Below are 16,191 nucleotides of genomic sequence, written 5' to 3'. Positions count from 1 at the left end.
CTACAAAGTTAGACGGAAGTTACCTATGTCTTAAACCGAGGCATATGTCGTTAATCTTGCAATGAGTAAATGGTCAGGCTAGCTCCCGCTGTCCAAGATAACTATTTGGTGATAAGGTAACTAAGGATATAAATAAGGTGCCTAATCTTGCGAAACTCGTAAAGCAACGTCGTGTGCTGTAAACCAAAAGGAAAGTTGGCCTCTCATTTCATAATGCTTCCACGATAAATTTTTATCTCGAAGATGGAGGTCGTTTTCCAAATCAAAACTAACATACACGCTTTTGTGCCTTTTCCAACTATATTCCGTGGTGACGTATGAGAATTTTAATGGCCGATTATACTTTTGAACTGAATCCAAACCCAGGCGGCATTGTCCAAGGGCTCTCTTCAAACCATTGCTATACTCGATCATTATGCCTTTGCATAGCTTAGTTGAATCATCAGTAAAGACAAAAATATTTTGAACATTCTCCAACGACGCTGAAGAAAAGCAACCAAACGCGAGGGGCGACTTTTTTGGTGTGATAAAACCACGAGTTATCATCTTAGGCTTAGTGTTAAGCCCAATATATGAGATAGGATCTCCGCTAAGAATGTTATGGATAAGCAATGGATGTTCGTCCTCCATTGTATATAGTTTTTTATTGCGCCGGAATTTTTGCCCATTACTTGGCAGAGTACCGATTATAGATTGACCAGATTTCATCATCAACTAAAGGTTATTAGATCTCATTTGAACCAGAAAATGGTATTTGAAGACCTACTGTAATAGTAACTGCTGACTCCGTACGACTATACCGCCTAACACAGATTTCGTTAATCTTATCTTCAGTCGTTAACGGTATATAGGTCCAAATTAGGTCGCCTTCGTAAAAATCGTTCAAATTGCCATAAGTCTCGAAAGCAGGGAAGCTTTTTTCGCCGTGTCCATGAATATACACTATACTTCTCCAGTTTATAAAGAAAGAAAGTCCTGTGCAATACCTTGGATCTAAATTGATAGCGACGAAACGTGGAGATGAAGGAGATCTAGGCAAATGTACCTTGCGCTGAAACCTCTGAAGATGGAGAAAGTTTTTTATGGGCATCGGCGCGCTCCAGATGCTGAACTTTGATGACTCAGGAATATGTAAACGACTCATGCCAAGCTGAGAAAGTCAGCGGATATTAAATTCAACATTGCTCAAAACCCGACAGAATATGTACAGTATTTAGAAGTACATACCTGAAATTCCACGTTGATTGTTTTCATTGTCTCTGCGAGTTCTATAATAAAGACGTGAGGATTCTCGGAACCATGGAATTCGTCATTTGCCGAAGATTTAGATATGCGTTCTATCGACTTAATGCCTCGAGAATCAATGTTTAAACAAACATAAAGGCCGACAGTCTGTTCGCTTTCCACAAACTTGGGAACGCTGCCGCGAGACCAATACAGCACTTTGGAAAGCGAGCAGGTGACCGCTTCGTGTGTCTTTGCCGAATTCAGTTCCTCCATAAGCTGAAATATGGAACATAATCTCCAGAGAACGTTGGGTTGAAAATAGCTCTGTATCATGGTGACGATTTCAGGTGGAAGTACCTTATGAAAGCCACATATTTTGCTTATTATGTGCGGAGGAGGAAAAGCACTATAGCTAGGCAACTCAAGAGGTTTCATCTCTCTCCAAGCATATCTCCAGGTTGCTCCAAGCCAAAAGCGACTTAAACCCTCTTTGGAAAGGCCATCCTTAAAGTCTTGTTTGCAAATTCCCAACTCCGGACGGCAAAGATCTGTTAAACAATTCATATGGATTGTTACGCTTTCATCCACAATACGGCAATGAGCAAGATATGGCCTCTCCCAGCATAAATACTTGTAACCTCCTTTTATCCAAATTCCTTCTCGTGAAAACTTGCCGGCGTCATATACATATGCACTTTCGCAAAATAGCACTGTAAGCGTTAGTTATGACGTCTTTTGAGGGTTGGAAATATTTCCTTACGTGCGTAAATACGATCATGAGGTAGAAAAAGCTGTCCGCAGGCACCACAGTGTGGGTGGATGCATATATGTACGCGACCATCCACGATGTTGTTGGGCGGAGGCCCTCCCATGTTTTGAGGGTGTTGAGGGTATTCGTAGATTCTCACAATATTATAGGGGAAATAGTAGAAAGTTGGTATGTTGGAAAATAGTAGGTACTGAACAAGTAGGGTGCTTACCCAGAATTTAAATAAACTATTAGAGCCTCGCGGACCCGAAGATGGTGAAAGGACGCATGTTCAAAGGATGTCGTGGCCTTGCCTCAATCAACAAAGAATTAATCTGCCGTCGCAAGCGAAGGTCAGAAAAAGCAAGACCGCAAAATGAATACGTACACACATTCAGTAATATAAGCACTTAATCAACTCATCTAAGAGAGCCTTTGTAGGGGAACGCTAAGACAGCTAACACGTCAATTTTAATATAAGGTTTATATAGAGTAGCAGTTACTAGAGAAATATTTATATAATAGTAGTTACTAAAAGAAATGCAGATAGGGTAGTAGTTAATAGAGGAATATATATATAGTAGGAGTTACTGGAGAAATAGTAGTAGTTATTGGGGAAATGTAGATATAGTAGCCACTCTTTTTGTAGGCGTATGATTTCACTCGAGTGAGTTCGAAATCTTCTCAGTCTCGGTTTTTCTGTCCTCCGCTTGCGTGGCAATCACATGGCATGTCGAGCCAGACGCCCAGGGCAGCTTGGGATGCCGCCGTGTACATGCCTCCTTCATGTTATTGGTCCTATTCAATTGTTGCCTGGAGATGCGAGCGGTACAATTTCTTTGTGATATGATCAAGTTCCAATTAGCTTTCTAGAGCTGTCATTATTGGCCTACTCTTTTGTCCTGCTGACTCTACGGAATGCTGGATCGCCCCTTGTCCCCATGTTTCAACAAAGAACTGTTTCGTGGTAAGCTTAGCCTTGTAGTACGGTGCTCCCTCAATCCAATCTCAGATTCTTTGTCGTTTTGAACTTTCTCATGGCTCTCTGCTAAATTGCGCTTTGGCACTGCTCCCAACATTGAACTTACCACCACCAAATTTCCCTTGACAGCCAATTATATACTGAGATGCGTATGAGGGAAAATGTGTTAATTTGGTTGACTAGATATGCGTATACGGCATATTGATCGTTTCATTAATTATGTGTCATAGAATCATGACGAACGCCTGTGGTGCTTTCTCCCAAGCTCATCACTCACTATCGACACTTGCCTTGCCCAGGTACATCTTCAATAGACACAACACTTTTATGGCCTATTCGCTTCCCAATATGCTAATGCATCCGCATTGGCTCGTCGCATAATAAGCTATCGTAAATATAAGTAGCTGTCTTCAAGTTTTCGCCAATGAACAAAGAGTAAGGATTGTCTTATGACTGTTGCTATTTGCAAAGGGCAGTCCAAGCCTGTCCGAGAGGCCATTGTCAAGTTGGTTATGTCCAGGGTCGAGCCAATGGCAGCATGAAGTAAGCTCTTATAATGAAACAACCAAAAAAGTGGCGCTGTTGGGAATAAACAGAAACAGTTTCGCTGGACCGTCAGCGTCAGGCTGTCACAGAGAAGCTCCATTGTATCCGTGATTATAAGTTACCTCAATATTTCTCTTGCAATAACCATATTCATAGTCCATCTCCATCAACTACCATAGTTGATGTCTTGTACAATGCGTGGCTAGGGATACCGGAAATATCAACATCATACCGCGAATGACTAAAACCAGCTCCTGCGGACACGATGTAACCTGCCACTTAGATCGTAGGGCGAGCTAGCTTGATAAAAGCCCTGTTCGGAAGTGTCAGCTCTTCTTCCACCAATTCCATACGGACTTAAGTCGTTACGGAAGCCCGCGTAGAGGCAATTGGATAACAAAACACTGCCAGCAACATACTCGTATTCGTCCGGGCGATCGCCCACTAACACTAACACGAGCTTCCCTATCCGTCCCAATGCTACCCGTCGTATCCCCCTAGACGGCCGTTCTTCGGTCGCAGCACAAGGGGGCTCTTTAAGGTTCTGGAAGGTCTTCTTGATTGTGACGCTGAAACGGACAAACGTTGCCGGCAGTGGAGAGAGTCCCTTGCCATTCTGAGCATTTGCAGGTTTCATGGCGGCTTTGGATCGGCCATGATGTTTCCGAACGTGGCAGGTCAGTCCATTAACGCCTGTCACCGCCTTCCGACGATTCCAGCAAGATCTGCAGAGGTTGCAATGGAAGTATCGCGAGAGCCTCGTTTGGCTCCAGGCCAGCGAGAGCCGGATGGGTGTAAATAAATAGGGAGCTGGGGATGGCCATAGTTCAGGTAGTTGTAGACCGGCACAGTTCAATCCATCCCTCATCTTGCAATTAACTAGATTCACCATGACTTCGTCATCTCGCTTCATCCAGGTGGCTCTGGCCGTCACTATTGCCAGACTAGCATCGGCTCAGACAAACCCAAACGCACAAGGTGCTTGCGCAACAACAACAGGCGGTTCAAATGCATGCGGTCCCAACGGTTCCGAAGCCTGGCTTAACTCTGGCCTTAATGGCAATGGTTGGAATCCCCCCTTCTTGGACATTAACAGCCTGTCACACATCAGCCTGTCAGACTACTACAACGGCGTTGGTGCACCCTGCCGGCAGTATGATCAGTACTTCCAGTCATCCGGCCAAAAGTACAACATCGATCCCGCCATCCTGGCCTTCATCGCCATGCAAGAGTCTTCTTGCAATGCTGATGCGGGCGGCCCAACTCCTGGTCTGATGCAGTGCGATCCTGGAAACTGCCAGAACGGCCAAAGCAGCTGCCAGTATCCCATCCAGGACAATGTCGACTGCGGTGCCTGGGTTCTTCAGTCTGCCCTTGACAACACTGGTGGCAATGCTGTCCACGCTCTGGGCTCATATAATGGATGGTTCACAGCTAGTGATGGCACTGGACTCAACGGTGGCAGGGGAATCACGCAGGACTATCCCTGCTCTCAGGAAGGAAGAGATCACGGAGATCCCCAGAACCTTAACTATCTCCACGAGACGCTCAATGGATGGTTCCAGGGCAAGGACATGTATGGCTCTGACGCAAATCTCGATGGGTCGTACAGCTGCTCGGGAAGCTGCAGCGACGGTGGTCTATGTTAGATGATAATATTTAATATTTATTGCATCAAGAACTTAATGTCGACTTAAACCCACTGGAACGCTGGCAGTAGAATAGACTGTGAATGTGTCCGACCTAATTATACCGTACAGAATTTCAAGTCATGGCAATAGTTCATCACCTTCAATTTGTTATTAATATCGTATCACTACGAGATTGAGGAATGCAGCTTCGCCATCATCGTCAAGTTGTAACGCTCTTTAACTCATAACCAATTTCGCATCCCGGCTGCATGTTTTTCCTGTATCAGGGTAACACTGTAGCGCTAAACATAGCCGCGACAGAGAGATGCTGCATTTTGCAAGGATGTTTTAGGCAGAAGCCGCATTTTACAAAGACGTTTTGGTTCTTCCTATAATCTACACACGCGTGATTGCGCTTAATCGCGATTCATCAACCTCATCAAGAATAAACTCTTCTCCAAAAGCGTCCTCATCTGTCAACACCAACGTCACTTATACTCCCTCTTAACTCCAAAGATGTCAAACTCTCAATGGTACTCAGTTTATAAACTCAAATTCACGCTTGCTGTTCAAGACCCTGATATGCCGAGCCCTCGATATCATACTGTCATATTTGTAGAGACAGACGTTGATGCCAGTGGTACGAAATTTCATGTCATTGGTGACATTACCAGTGGTATGAGCTATGAATCAACAACCTTCCACATTGAAGATAATTCCCAGCCCCTGCATTCGAAGGAACTACTAGGATACACCAAGGCTGTCAACTTTAAACAAGAATGGGATTCTATTCTAAAAAATCTCCCGCCACCGCCAAAGCAGAAAGCTTTTAATATCGAAACTATGAAGACAGAACCAGTGAAGGAGTGGGATCCGTTGACATTTTATAACCCTGGGGAGCATCGGAAGCCTCTCGTTAAGTGCACGGAATGGACAGAGAAGCAAGCAATTCCCGCACTTCTTAAGGCTGGCCTTATTAAAGAAATTCCAATCATATCTTAGACTAGACAACTAGAATTTAAGAGATACAATAACAACGTTGCGCTGTCGATAAGGAATACGTTTTATCAAGTATTACAAACGAACAAGGGACCAGTCATGCGTTAGAGCGTGCATTCTTCTTCAGTGCGGCGCTTATGGACAGCTTCTTCTACCCGGTGATCGTATTTGCGCACGTAACAAAATAATGGATACTTGTCATGTATCTAGCACTGCGGAAGTTGTCGTCACTAACATGCACAGCGCTGTCGAATGTTGAAAAGCTATAGACGCCAACATGATCTTGGAAACGGCAATTCAAAGAAGGTTTTAGGCGCTTATGGCTCGCAGCAACATGGAGATATGCTTGGAGAACTATGCCACCTCACTTCCATTTTGAAATGCAAGTACCACGGCAATTTAGCAATATGATCTTCATTTAGAGAGCGTGTACCCGTAGCCTTGTCAGTGGTCCAGAGTTGTCAGAGACTTATTACGTATTATTTGTATTGTTTAATTTTCTGCACTAGAATCACCAGAATGTACACGTAATTCCTCCGTGGGGACACATGGGCCAGCCTTTTTCTTTTCCTTCCTCTTCTTCTTTTCTTTCTTCTTTCTTTTTTTAGAACACTAAGATTACACTTTTCCGGATCTGCTACTATCTTCAAGGGCGATGCGCATGGCTTTGTCAGAACTAATATGCAGACCTGACACAGCAGTCTTCAATGCTACCACTTACCGAAGTGCGCTTTCATCCGACGGGATCTAATAAATGTCAAAGACGAGAAGGGCCAGCCTCCTTACAGTGAATATAACACTTCAAATATAGTGAAGCAGATCTAACATTAATCCTGTGATAGTTTGGAAGGCTGTCTTGCTTCCTCACCTACAATGCAGCAGAGAAGTATGAACAGCAAGCCAAAATCCATTACGCCTTTCAATGTAGATTGTACATACAAGATGAGAGCTGCTAGAGCCCAGACAGTCAAACAGCAATTCCTCGAGCTAGCGCCGCCGCTTTATGATTGTGGGTATTAACCACGCGGATAGATTACACATGGACTCGGCGTTTCCCGCTTAACCAACATGTAAAATTAGACATCTATGGGCTTCGATCGGAGTCACTGCTTACAGTTTCTGAAAAATGCCTTTTGAGTGTTATATTTATAGGAACTATATTTATAGAAAGTATACTTATAATTCAGGACAAGATATTTAGTAAAGCTATAGTATCTAGGTTGTTGATATGCTTATATATATGCCCGAGCATCACTGGATGATAGCACCAGTTCCCTGCTGCTATATCAGAAGACAAAACAAGAAAATAAAAATTCCAAGCCAAGAGATAAAATGGTAACGAAGTAACCGCCAACTCATAGCCAACTTACATCAACTAACTTTCTCGTACTAGATCTATAATAAAGTCTTTGCCGCTGTGGCTCTAGGCCTAGCCGCTACCGTTTCTGCAGCACCATCGCATATTAAGGAGCTCCAGGATCGAGCAAATTGGAGATTCAATCCCAACATTTTCTTGTTCCCGGACGGAGCTTGTACGCAGAAGCCGATATATTCGAAACCTACGACTGGACAAGATCCACTCGCTTGCGTCAATTTCGACCAGAAGCTCTACGGCGCTCATGTGCTGACGGATTCTTACCATGGCTGTACCATATACTTCTTTGAGGGTAGAGACTGCCAAGGAAATTCGGTTACCTGGTCCAGTAAGTGCATTCCAACAGGAAGAACTCGAGAAACCAGTCACTAATAAATCGTCAGTTCCTAAGGGTGACCTCTGGTCGGTAAGTGGTAGTATACTACATTCCATCTGCTGCCTCTTCTAACATTTCTTTAGGAAACATGTTATCCCATTGCGAACAATAATCAAGGTGCATTCGTGCTTACCGAAGGAGTTCACAGCTTCTTCCTTGCCCTTGATTAGAAACTTTTCCGATCATTTGACTAGCCACACTGCGTCATAGCCTGATATTAATGGCCACCTGAGTATGCCTATGGTGTAGGCACTACAGGGACTGGCCGAAGGACAAATCATTAATGGGAATGACTCACTCGTTCGATCGTAAGATCCAGGGAGCCAGTGCCCCGAAAGGAAGCACATCACCATAGATACTCTAAAATAAGCTTATTGGCATATCTTATATAGCTAGCTATTGACGAATTAATCGTTGTCTAATAAAGTAGCTTCGTCAATGCCGCTGTACAACATGACCTAGAATTGAAGCATCCCACTCTACTCCGTGAATTATTTGCTATGAATCGGATTAATTGCCTAATCTCTAGCTATGTGGAGCGCTCTAGTCAACAACTTCGGTACGATTATCAAAGCACATCCTATGCAGCTGCTATACGACGATATCCGAACGTGTTCGGATATGAATGCCTAGAATCGTGGGGCATTTTGACCATAATACTACATAATATTGATAGTTACTACGCTGGGAATGAGCTATCTCAATTATGAATACAACTAAGTAACAAAATAAAGGTTTCTAGCCAGTATGGCTCAAGCTTTGTGTATTGATGAAATTTATAACCCGACTTACATCGGAGCAGAACCTGATAGCCACACGATGAGGTTATTTGAATAGTCTGTGAACTACTTCCCTGTCAACCTAGAACAGGAGTATTTGAACCCGTAAGAATTAGCTATAAAAGCAAACACGTTTGATGTAGATAATCCTCAACAGTCTTCTTAATACAATTCAACTCAACGTTGCCATTCAAAATTTACCTTCCACTACTTTCAACCAAAAGTTGCTCTAGATCATGGCCCAAGTCCCTGAAATAACTATCGCAGGAGTCACGGTGATTGACACTCCGATCGTGCAAGCTGCTCAAAAGTATGCTCGCGCTCATCTTAATGATATGGGATTTAACCATGTAATGCGCTCATGGATACTGGGTGTTGTCGTTTACAAGAAGCTCCATGAGGCCGGTGCTATCTCGGAAATTGATCTCGAAGTACACGCTGTGAGCGCGATCCTCCATGACCTTGGCTGGGACATAACAGGCGAGCTTGTTTCCCAGGACAAGAGGTTTGAAGTTGATGGTGCAGAAGCTGCTTGCAATTGGATCAAGGAAGAGCAGCAAAACGGAAAAGCAGAAAACTGGGATGATTTCAGACTTCGGCTAGTGTGGGATGCAATTGCGTTGCATACTACTCCCTCGATAGCGCTGTACAAGGAACAGGTCATCAAGGTCTGTGCTCTCGGAATCGCCGCAGATTTCCGGGGCCCAGCCTTGGATGAGAATGGTACGATCTCTGAGGAGGTATACAATGCTGTCAACAAGAAGTTTCCTCGCCTCAACTTAGGAGGCGGTCTTCGCGAAATTATCTGTGGCTTTTGCCGTTCTAAACCACAAACTACTTATGGTGTGTATAATATGCGATGTCATTGGTCTGTTTCTGTGCTGACATTGTGTAGACAATTTTCAGATGGAATATGGCAAAAGGTTTGTCGGGGGCTATACGACGGAAGGACGCCTCTTGTTTGACGCTGCCCAAGCAACTCCAAGTAAATAGAGTTATAGCGCAGCATTGGTGCTAGCACCAGGCCTGCAGTTGTTGACTGAAGTATATGGGCTTGGTTTTGAAGAATTTCTGCTGTAAGCTAAATGTTAAATTGCGGCTATTCACCAACCCAAGTTTGCTATCTAGCATCCCGTGTCTTAAATTTAGAGCTAGTGATAGTATTGGATGTTAGAAGGATATAGTAGGAAATAATGATAGTAGCAGACACTCGAAGAATTGGACATCTTCTACCTACCTGCCTAGGCAAGTAAATAAGGGGCATTCTTTCATATCTTGTTCCAATGCTTAAACTCCACATAATCACTAGGGTACTAGGCAACCATCCAGGGGTAGTAAAAAGCCATTCTCACTTAGAGGCTTTCCAAGAAGGATCAAAGTGAATATCAGAGCCGAAACGGTTCGGAATTGAACGCCCTCGGTCTGTATTACAAGGTCAGCTCCACTACCACTTAGATGTAGCGATGCAAATGTAGGAGAAGAGACAGATAGCACACTCAAAGCTTAATATTCAAATATTCAGTACAACTTTTAGTTCTATCTCATATTTTCCAACTCTTTATTCATCTGCTTGGTTCGTATTCTTTTTTCTTTGGTGGTGGTGGCGTTTTCTTGTAGAAGCTGGCTCTTCGCCAATCATGTCGCCGCTGACTCCGCGGTCCCGAAACTAGCTGTCTTCCTTCCGATTGCCCTCGGAATAAACACAGCAAACTTAGGAACCGTACATTGCTCGAATTTTAGAAAGCCAATCACAAATCGTCTATACACGCCGTAGACCAGCCAAAACCATTACTCCTTTTTCCAAATGTAATAAGAATAGACCAAGCCATCTCCTATTAAAACACGTCAAAAGGACAATATTTCATCAAGAATCGCAAGAACCTTTTCAATTTTATATACTTCATCTACTTGTAATTTCTAGTTAATATTTGTTGCTTGCATATATTCCAAGCTTAAACATTATATATGACGAGTACAATTTGGAATCCAATGTAGCTGTAGCTCGTATCTCAACATTATCCGAGACGACTCGGATATTACCAACACTATCTACTCTCTGATAGTTGAAGTGAACTACTCGTATGTCTTACATAAAAAAGGCAGAATAGCGAAGAATTCTCTATCAAATCTTATACAGGGCCCTTTTGCCATACACTTTAAAGAAACTGCCCACAATGTCTGCATCAGTCTCTAAATTTGTGAAAGTCAGTGAAGATGTCAATCTTCACTTCAACCAGACAAATCCCTCAGGAGTTGACGTTACGAAGGTTCCGACTTTAATATTTCTCCATTTCTGGGGCGGGTCGGCTGACACTTGGTCATCAGTTGTCCGCGTCTTGTCTTCTTCATTCCCAACTATTGCGCTGAGCTTTCGTGGCTGGGGCGCTTCTTCGGGACCTGCCGAAGCTGGGGCTTATAGCATTAGTAACTTTGCCTCAGACGTCGAAGCCGTCATTCAGAGCCTTGGATTGACAAATGTCATCTTGGTTGGTCACTCCATGGGCGGCAAGGTTGCAGCCGCAATTGCTGGACGACGTCGTCTTCCACCAACCGTTTTGAAGGCCCTAGTTATGGTCGCTCCCGCCCCTCCAGGGCCCCTTTCTCTTCCTTCAGACATGAAGGAACAACAGATTCGTGCCTATGACAGTACCATAAATGCCGAAGCGGTTATTCGGAGTGTTCTCACTGCGCCAGGGAGCCCGGCCCTGACAGATGCCGTGGTCAGGGATTTGGCCGGCGATATGGTCGGTGGTAATAAGTTTGCAAAGTCTGCATGGCCGCATTATGGTTCCGCAGAAGATATCCGGCCCCTGTTTCATCTTATTGAGGTCCCAGTGTTGGTAGTGGCAGGGAAGAGCGATGTTATTGAGTCGCCCGAAAAGATGATCACCGAAGTTCAGGAGGACCTGAATAGCAGACGGAGTGGCCAGGCGCAGCTGGTCATTATTGAAGACTCCGGTCATTTGCTGCCTGTTGAAAAGCCTGATGAGGTTGCCTCGGCGGTTAAAGAGTTTGTCCAGGCTCTATAACCCGCGGCGCTGGGTGTCACATTTTGATCGACTCAATACAATTTAGAAGTATACTTGAACTCCTCTACACAATGAGATGTATTAATATGAACGATTAACATGCTTCTCTTTAGAGTCTAATAATATTCCCTTCTGTAATGTTCAATAACTTGCTGTACTTAATATCTACTCCTGAAAGAAAGCTGTTTATTTACTGTATAAGTATTCATTGAAGTAAAAAAACCGCTATTTACCTAGTCAGCATGCAGACAATTCCAGAGTATAAACAGAAGACCACGTCATGAGACGACGCGTTTTGACAGCGTCAGCCTTATCACACTTCAGTTTCCATCGCCAAAAGGATTTTTGTAGATGGTAGGGAATGATGGCCTATGAGGCTTAGGAGGTGGCGGTGACGCGGCTACATGGTGAAGTCCACCAATTACACGTATTGAGCACGGATAAAACGGTATAGATCTCGTTGGAGCCACATTCTAATGTGTAGCGTCGAGCTGGTTACCCAAAATGGATTTGCCTAAATAATGGGGGTGCTGCCGCCATCAACGCCATTCTCTTTTTATTCAACTACTAATTTCTCAAACATTTCCATTGTTAGTCAACGTATCGACTTCTTCTTTTGGCAATCTCTTGGCAACAGTAATTGAGGACACAGGTCATGGTTTATCGCGGCAAGCCGAGCGCTGCGTGCGAACGCTGCCGGCAACGCCGATTAAGGGTAAGTTTAGTACTTACAAGCAAGCTGGAGACCGCATATGCGTTCAAGACAGCAGATACATTTCGAGTTAACAGCTCGATTACCTTGTTAATCACGAAGAAAATAGCTGAGTCAGGGTTGCGAAATTTTGCCGGCTAATCATCAATATTCATAGTGCGATCATAGACAGCCTTCGTGTACTCAGTGTTTGCGAGCTGAGGTAAACTGTCTCGGATACCGGAATTTGCTGGACCTGAATTTCCAGGATCAGAGCAACGATGTTATTCGCAATTATAAAGTTCCAGCGCGCAAAAGGCGCCTTGGACCGACGCGCATTGTAAAATCTCAGACACTGGTTTCAAATGGAGTGTCCGAGGATCCAACTGATCATGGACCGTTGTGCAGCGACAAAGCGACTGCGACCATTCCAACAGCTGCTCTTGCGTACCCTGTGGAAGAAATTGCGAGGAGCTATCTCTACGTTAATTACATGACAGGAGGCCCCCGTTGCAGTTATATGTCATATCTATTACCTCTTATGGAAGACTCACAAAACTCGGCAATCAACGCGGCAGTCAATGCCGTTGCGTTAGCGGCTCTATCAAATATCCGACTGTCTCCTAATACCATGCTGAAAGCCCAAAAAGAGTATACTACGGCCTTGTCTAAGACCAACTTGGCCCTGAAAGATCCTGTCCTGTGCAAGACGGATGGTATCCTAGCAGCGGTGGTTATGCTTGGTATATTTGAAGTAAGCTAACCCTGGATAATCAACATAGTGTCAACTAATTCTGAGAAATCAAGGTCATGACATGTACTGACGGTTCATTCATTGACCGTTGGGTGCATCATATGGAAGGCGCAACAAGGTTGATAGAGATCCGTGGCTCAGAACAGCTTTCCCGGCAGGAAGGGCTAGATTTATTTACACAACTACGTGGTCAAGTGGTAAGGTCTTATATGAACCTTTAATATTTTAAGGCTATGCTCATCGAAGTAAATATAGAGCCTCAGTCGCATATACCAGGAGCGATACAGCTCACCAGTCTTCAATAAACTAACCGAAAGAATCCAACGAGATCAGAATCCCAATGATCGAGTCCTGGACCAACTCGCCACTATAGTTACTCGATTGACAGATTTTTGCGCCAATGTAACTAGGAGGCACATTGTTGGCCCTACAGAAATCATCCGCACCGCTCTGAAACTCGATGCAGAGCTGGTATCACTAATGATTGGCGTGCCTCCTTCGTGGAGATACACTATAGTCAATATTCCAGTATTTGAGGGAAAGCCTATCACCAAAGCTGTCTGGGGTGACAGCTATCACATATATCAAAGCATTCCCGCAAGCAGCATGTGGAATAATTACCGTTCAATTCGTATCATCATTCAAGAGCTCATTATCGATACTCTCAAGGATCTAGAAGATTCCGAAAATGATGATATTGGCCTTTCGCAGCGCAGCAGCTTGGCTTGCCAAGCTAGCCAGACAGCACTTCAGTTGGTGGACGATATATGTGCCAGCGTGCCTTACAACTTAGATATAGGGATAGAAGACGACACACGCCTGAAAGATTCTGCTCTAAAAGCCACACACACATCTACTTGTCACGGGGTGGACGTGGTGAGCACTCTATCACCCTTTCAAGCTTCAGGAGCAGGCGGCCTCACCATCATGTGGCCTCTCTTGGTTGCTGCAAACTCAGGATTTGCATGCGATGATCTCCGCAAATGGATTGCGAACTGTCTGGATAAAATTGGCCATTCGATGGGTATTAATCAAGCGCTGGCCATGTCGAAACTAATACAGGATGGGGTTCGGTCACGGGCATTCCTAACACCAGAATATCGATCCCATCCTTACAAATTATAAAATATTGTAATTAAATAGGTTCCTAAGCTACTAGATGCTGTATGTTAGATAAACTATTCTTCATCATTTGATTCACCGTGTATTTAGGATTAAGAGATGACTCATATGTACATGTCCATATCCAGACTGACAAGGCAGACTGCTGAAGTGAGCTGGCGCACTGGTACCCTACCCGTTCTTACGCAATGCAGCCTTCCTTTTGAGCTGGGTCCTTAACTAAAACTTGAAGCCTCGTCACGACGAAACGTATACTACAATTGGAATAGCGCAGCCGTGGGGTTGTGGCCCAGCCACTTTCTCTGTTCGACATTCGCGCTCCCCTGGACAGTATGACTGGTAAAATTGACAGCGAATGCAATCTAAGAGGCCTCTAAATCTAGCGCTTGATGCTTTCCTCATTAAAAAAAAGGGAAAATGAAGAAACAGCAGAAGTGTTTAGCGTCGAATTGCATCCTAGAATGGGTTATGGATAAAGTTGACGCGTGTGGTTTGTATCGCTTCAGTTCAGCAGAAGTTGATATAGTAATTCTCTTTTGTATTCAGTGTTGAAGAACTTAAATAGATGTGATATCTACTCCCTTTTGGTTGTTGTTGAATCAATATGACTATCATCAACATCCAGCCCATTCCTATCTCACCTTACGCATCTTACCTACCACTGAGCCAGAGTATTGTGACCCGGCAGAAGCAACCTGCAAATCAACGGCACAAACAACAATCTTCGCCATGGGGCTTCATTCACAAGACTACGTCTCCATCGTAGAACTTGTTATCTACATACCAGCTCTCATCGCCGCCATCAGTGTTACCGCGCGCCACGGCTTCCACAGAGCCTCAGGATGGATCTATACGGTCGTCCTTTGTACTGTACGGATCGCTGGCGCGATCTGTCAGCTCCTCACTCACACTGATCACTCAGACGGTCTTCTTACGGCATCTGTCATCATCGACTCTATCGGAATTTCTCCTCTCTTGCTTGCTACCTTGGGAATACTCTCACGATTGTATGCACGCCCCCCAACAGATCACTCCCCAGAATCTGCTTCTAATAACAATCTAGTATCGACTTCGTCAACGCCAAAGGAGTTCAGCTTTTCAGTGTTAAACAGTTTCGCTTTGTTCAACTCCTCATTACCCTTGGCTTAATCCTTAGTATTGCCGGTGGCACTGGAGGGTCGACCGACAGCAACGGCACCATGACGGTTTCCGGCACAAGCAAAGCGGGCATCATCCTCTACATTGTCGGCTTCGCAGGGATCACATATTTCTTCCTTCTTTCATCCAGCTACAGAAGTGGAGTGCCTCTTCAAGAACGCCACAGCCCGATTGCCGTTGCCATCGCCTGGCCTTTCATCCTCGTCCGCCTCATCTACTCTGCGCTTGCGGTGTTCGTTAACAATGACACCTTCTCCGTCGTTGGCGGTAAAGTGAGCGTGCGTGCTGCTATGGCTGTTATTGAAGAGTTTCTGGTTGTCTTTGATTACCTGATTTTGGGCTTCATGTTGCACAAGCTACAGCCTGAAGAGCAAGGCGAGCTGGCTAACAGGCCATGGAAGGATAGGAGGGGAAAGAGGAGGGGAAACAGTAGGGAGAACAGGAGAGGAAACAGCAGGGAGAATAGGGGAGGAAACAGTAGGCGAAATAGCAGGGACAATAGTAGAGAAAGCAGGAGGGAAAGCAGGGGACAGTAGCAGGGGACAGCCAATTTACGGCTCTCACTCTGTATGCTATTCATGCTCTTACATCACTCTTTACCTTTCATATGTACACAACCATTATAGACTCGGACAAGGGCGACTTCATTTCTTTAACGAAGCCACCATCCGTATCTATAGACACTCAATAGATACCGGCATAAATCTTGCAAGACTCTTACGATGCTTAAGCGAGAACAAGATCACTTTATAATTAGAATGATACATTTCTTTC

General features: G+C 44.5%; 7 protein-coding genes across 7 annotated transcripts; all 7 read left to right on the top strand.

Annotated features, from left to right (window-relative positions):
• Nucleotides 1-4,393: 4,393 nt before the first annotated feature.
• T069G_01312 (transglycosylase SLT domain-containing protein) lies at nucleotides 4,394-5,152 on the top strand (the record flags this gene model as incomplete). The annotated part of the gene is made up of 1 exon (XM_056168522.1): nucleotides 4,394-5,152. The coding sequence occupies one exon, from the start codon at nucleotides 4,394-4,396 to the stop codon at nucleotides 5,150-5,152; it is 759 nt and encodes a 252-aa protein (XP_056033838.1).
• Nucleotides 5,153-5,650: 498 nt separating this feature from the next.
• T069G_01311 (uncharacterized protein) lies at nucleotides 5,651-6,136 on the top strand (the record flags this gene model as incomplete). Its single annotated transcript, XM_056168521.1, has 1 exon — nucleotides 5,651-6,136. One exon carries the CDS (start codon nucleotides 5,651-5,653, stop codon nucleotides 6,134-6,136), a length of 486 nt encoding a protein of 161 aa, XP_056033837.1.
• A 1,329-nt stretch (nucleotides 6,137-7,465) lies between these two features.
• T069G_01310 (uncharacterized protein) lies at nucleotides 7,466-8,054 on the top strand (the record flags this gene model as incomplete). The annotated part of the gene is made up of 4 exons (XM_056168520.1): nucleotides 7,466-7,468; nucleotides 7,527-7,836; nucleotides 7,892-7,914; nucleotides 7,968-8,054. 4 exons carry the CDS (start codon nucleotides 7,466-7,468, stop codon nucleotides 8,052-8,054), a joined length of 423 nt encoding a protein of 140 aa, XP_056033836.1.
• Nucleotides 8,055-8,899: 845 nt separating this feature from the next.
• On the top strand, nucleotides 8,900-9,656 carry T069G_01309 (uncharacterized protein; the record flags this gene model as incomplete). Its single annotated transcript, XM_056168519.1, has 2 exons — nucleotides 8,900-9,506; nucleotides 9,559-9,656. The coding sequence occupies 2 exons, from the start codon at nucleotides 8,900-8,902 to the stop codon at nucleotides 9,654-9,656; spliced, it is 705 nt and encodes a 234-aa protein (XP_056033835.1).
• A 1,181-nt stretch (nucleotides 9,657-10,837) lies between these two features.
• Nucleotides 10,838-11,692, top strand: T069G_01308 (alpha/beta hydrolase fold domain-containing protein; the record flags this gene model as incomplete). The annotated part of the gene is made up of 1 exon (XM_056168518.1): nucleotides 10,838-11,692. The coding sequence occupies one exon, from the start codon at nucleotides 10,838-10,840 to the stop codon at nucleotides 11,690-11,692; it is 855 nt and encodes a 284-aa protein (XP_056033834.1).
• Nucleotides 11,693-12,347: 655 nt separating this feature from the next.
• T069G_01307 (fungal specific transcription factor domain-containing protein) lies at nucleotides 12,348-14,262 on the top strand (the record flags this gene model as incomplete). Its single annotated transcript, XM_056168517.1, has 4 exons — nucleotides 12,348-12,407; nucleotides 12,562-13,137; nucleotides 13,191-13,334; nucleotides 13,393-14,262. The coding sequence occupies 4 exons, from the start codon at nucleotides 12,348-12,350 to the stop codon at nucleotides 14,260-14,262; spliced, it is 1,650 nt and encodes a 549-aa protein (XP_056033833.1).
• A 726-nt stretch (nucleotides 14,263-14,988) lies between these two features.
• On the top strand, nucleotides 14,989-16,108 carry T069G_01306 (uncharacterized protein; the record flags this gene model as incomplete). Its single annotated transcript, XM_056168516.1, has 3 exons — nucleotides 14,989-15,266; nucleotides 15,323-15,894; nucleotides 16,044-16,108. 3 exons carry the CDS (start codon nucleotides 14,989-14,991, stop codon nucleotides 16,106-16,108), a joined length of 915 nt encoding a protein of 304 aa, XP_056033832.1.
• Nucleotides 16,109-16,191: the final 83 nt, after the last annotated feature.

Source organism: Trichoderma breve, chromosome 1 (genome assembly GCF_028502605.1).
Source record: "Trichoderma breve strain T069 chromosome 1, whole genome shotgun sequence".
NCBI classification, from domain to species: domain Eukaryota; kingdom Fungi; phylum Ascomycota; class Sordariomycetes; order Hypocreales; family Hypocreaceae; genus Trichoderma; species Trichoderma breve.
The sequence above is the reverse complement of the archived record's forward strand: the minus strand, read 5'-3'. Positions and strand labels throughout refer to the sequence as shown.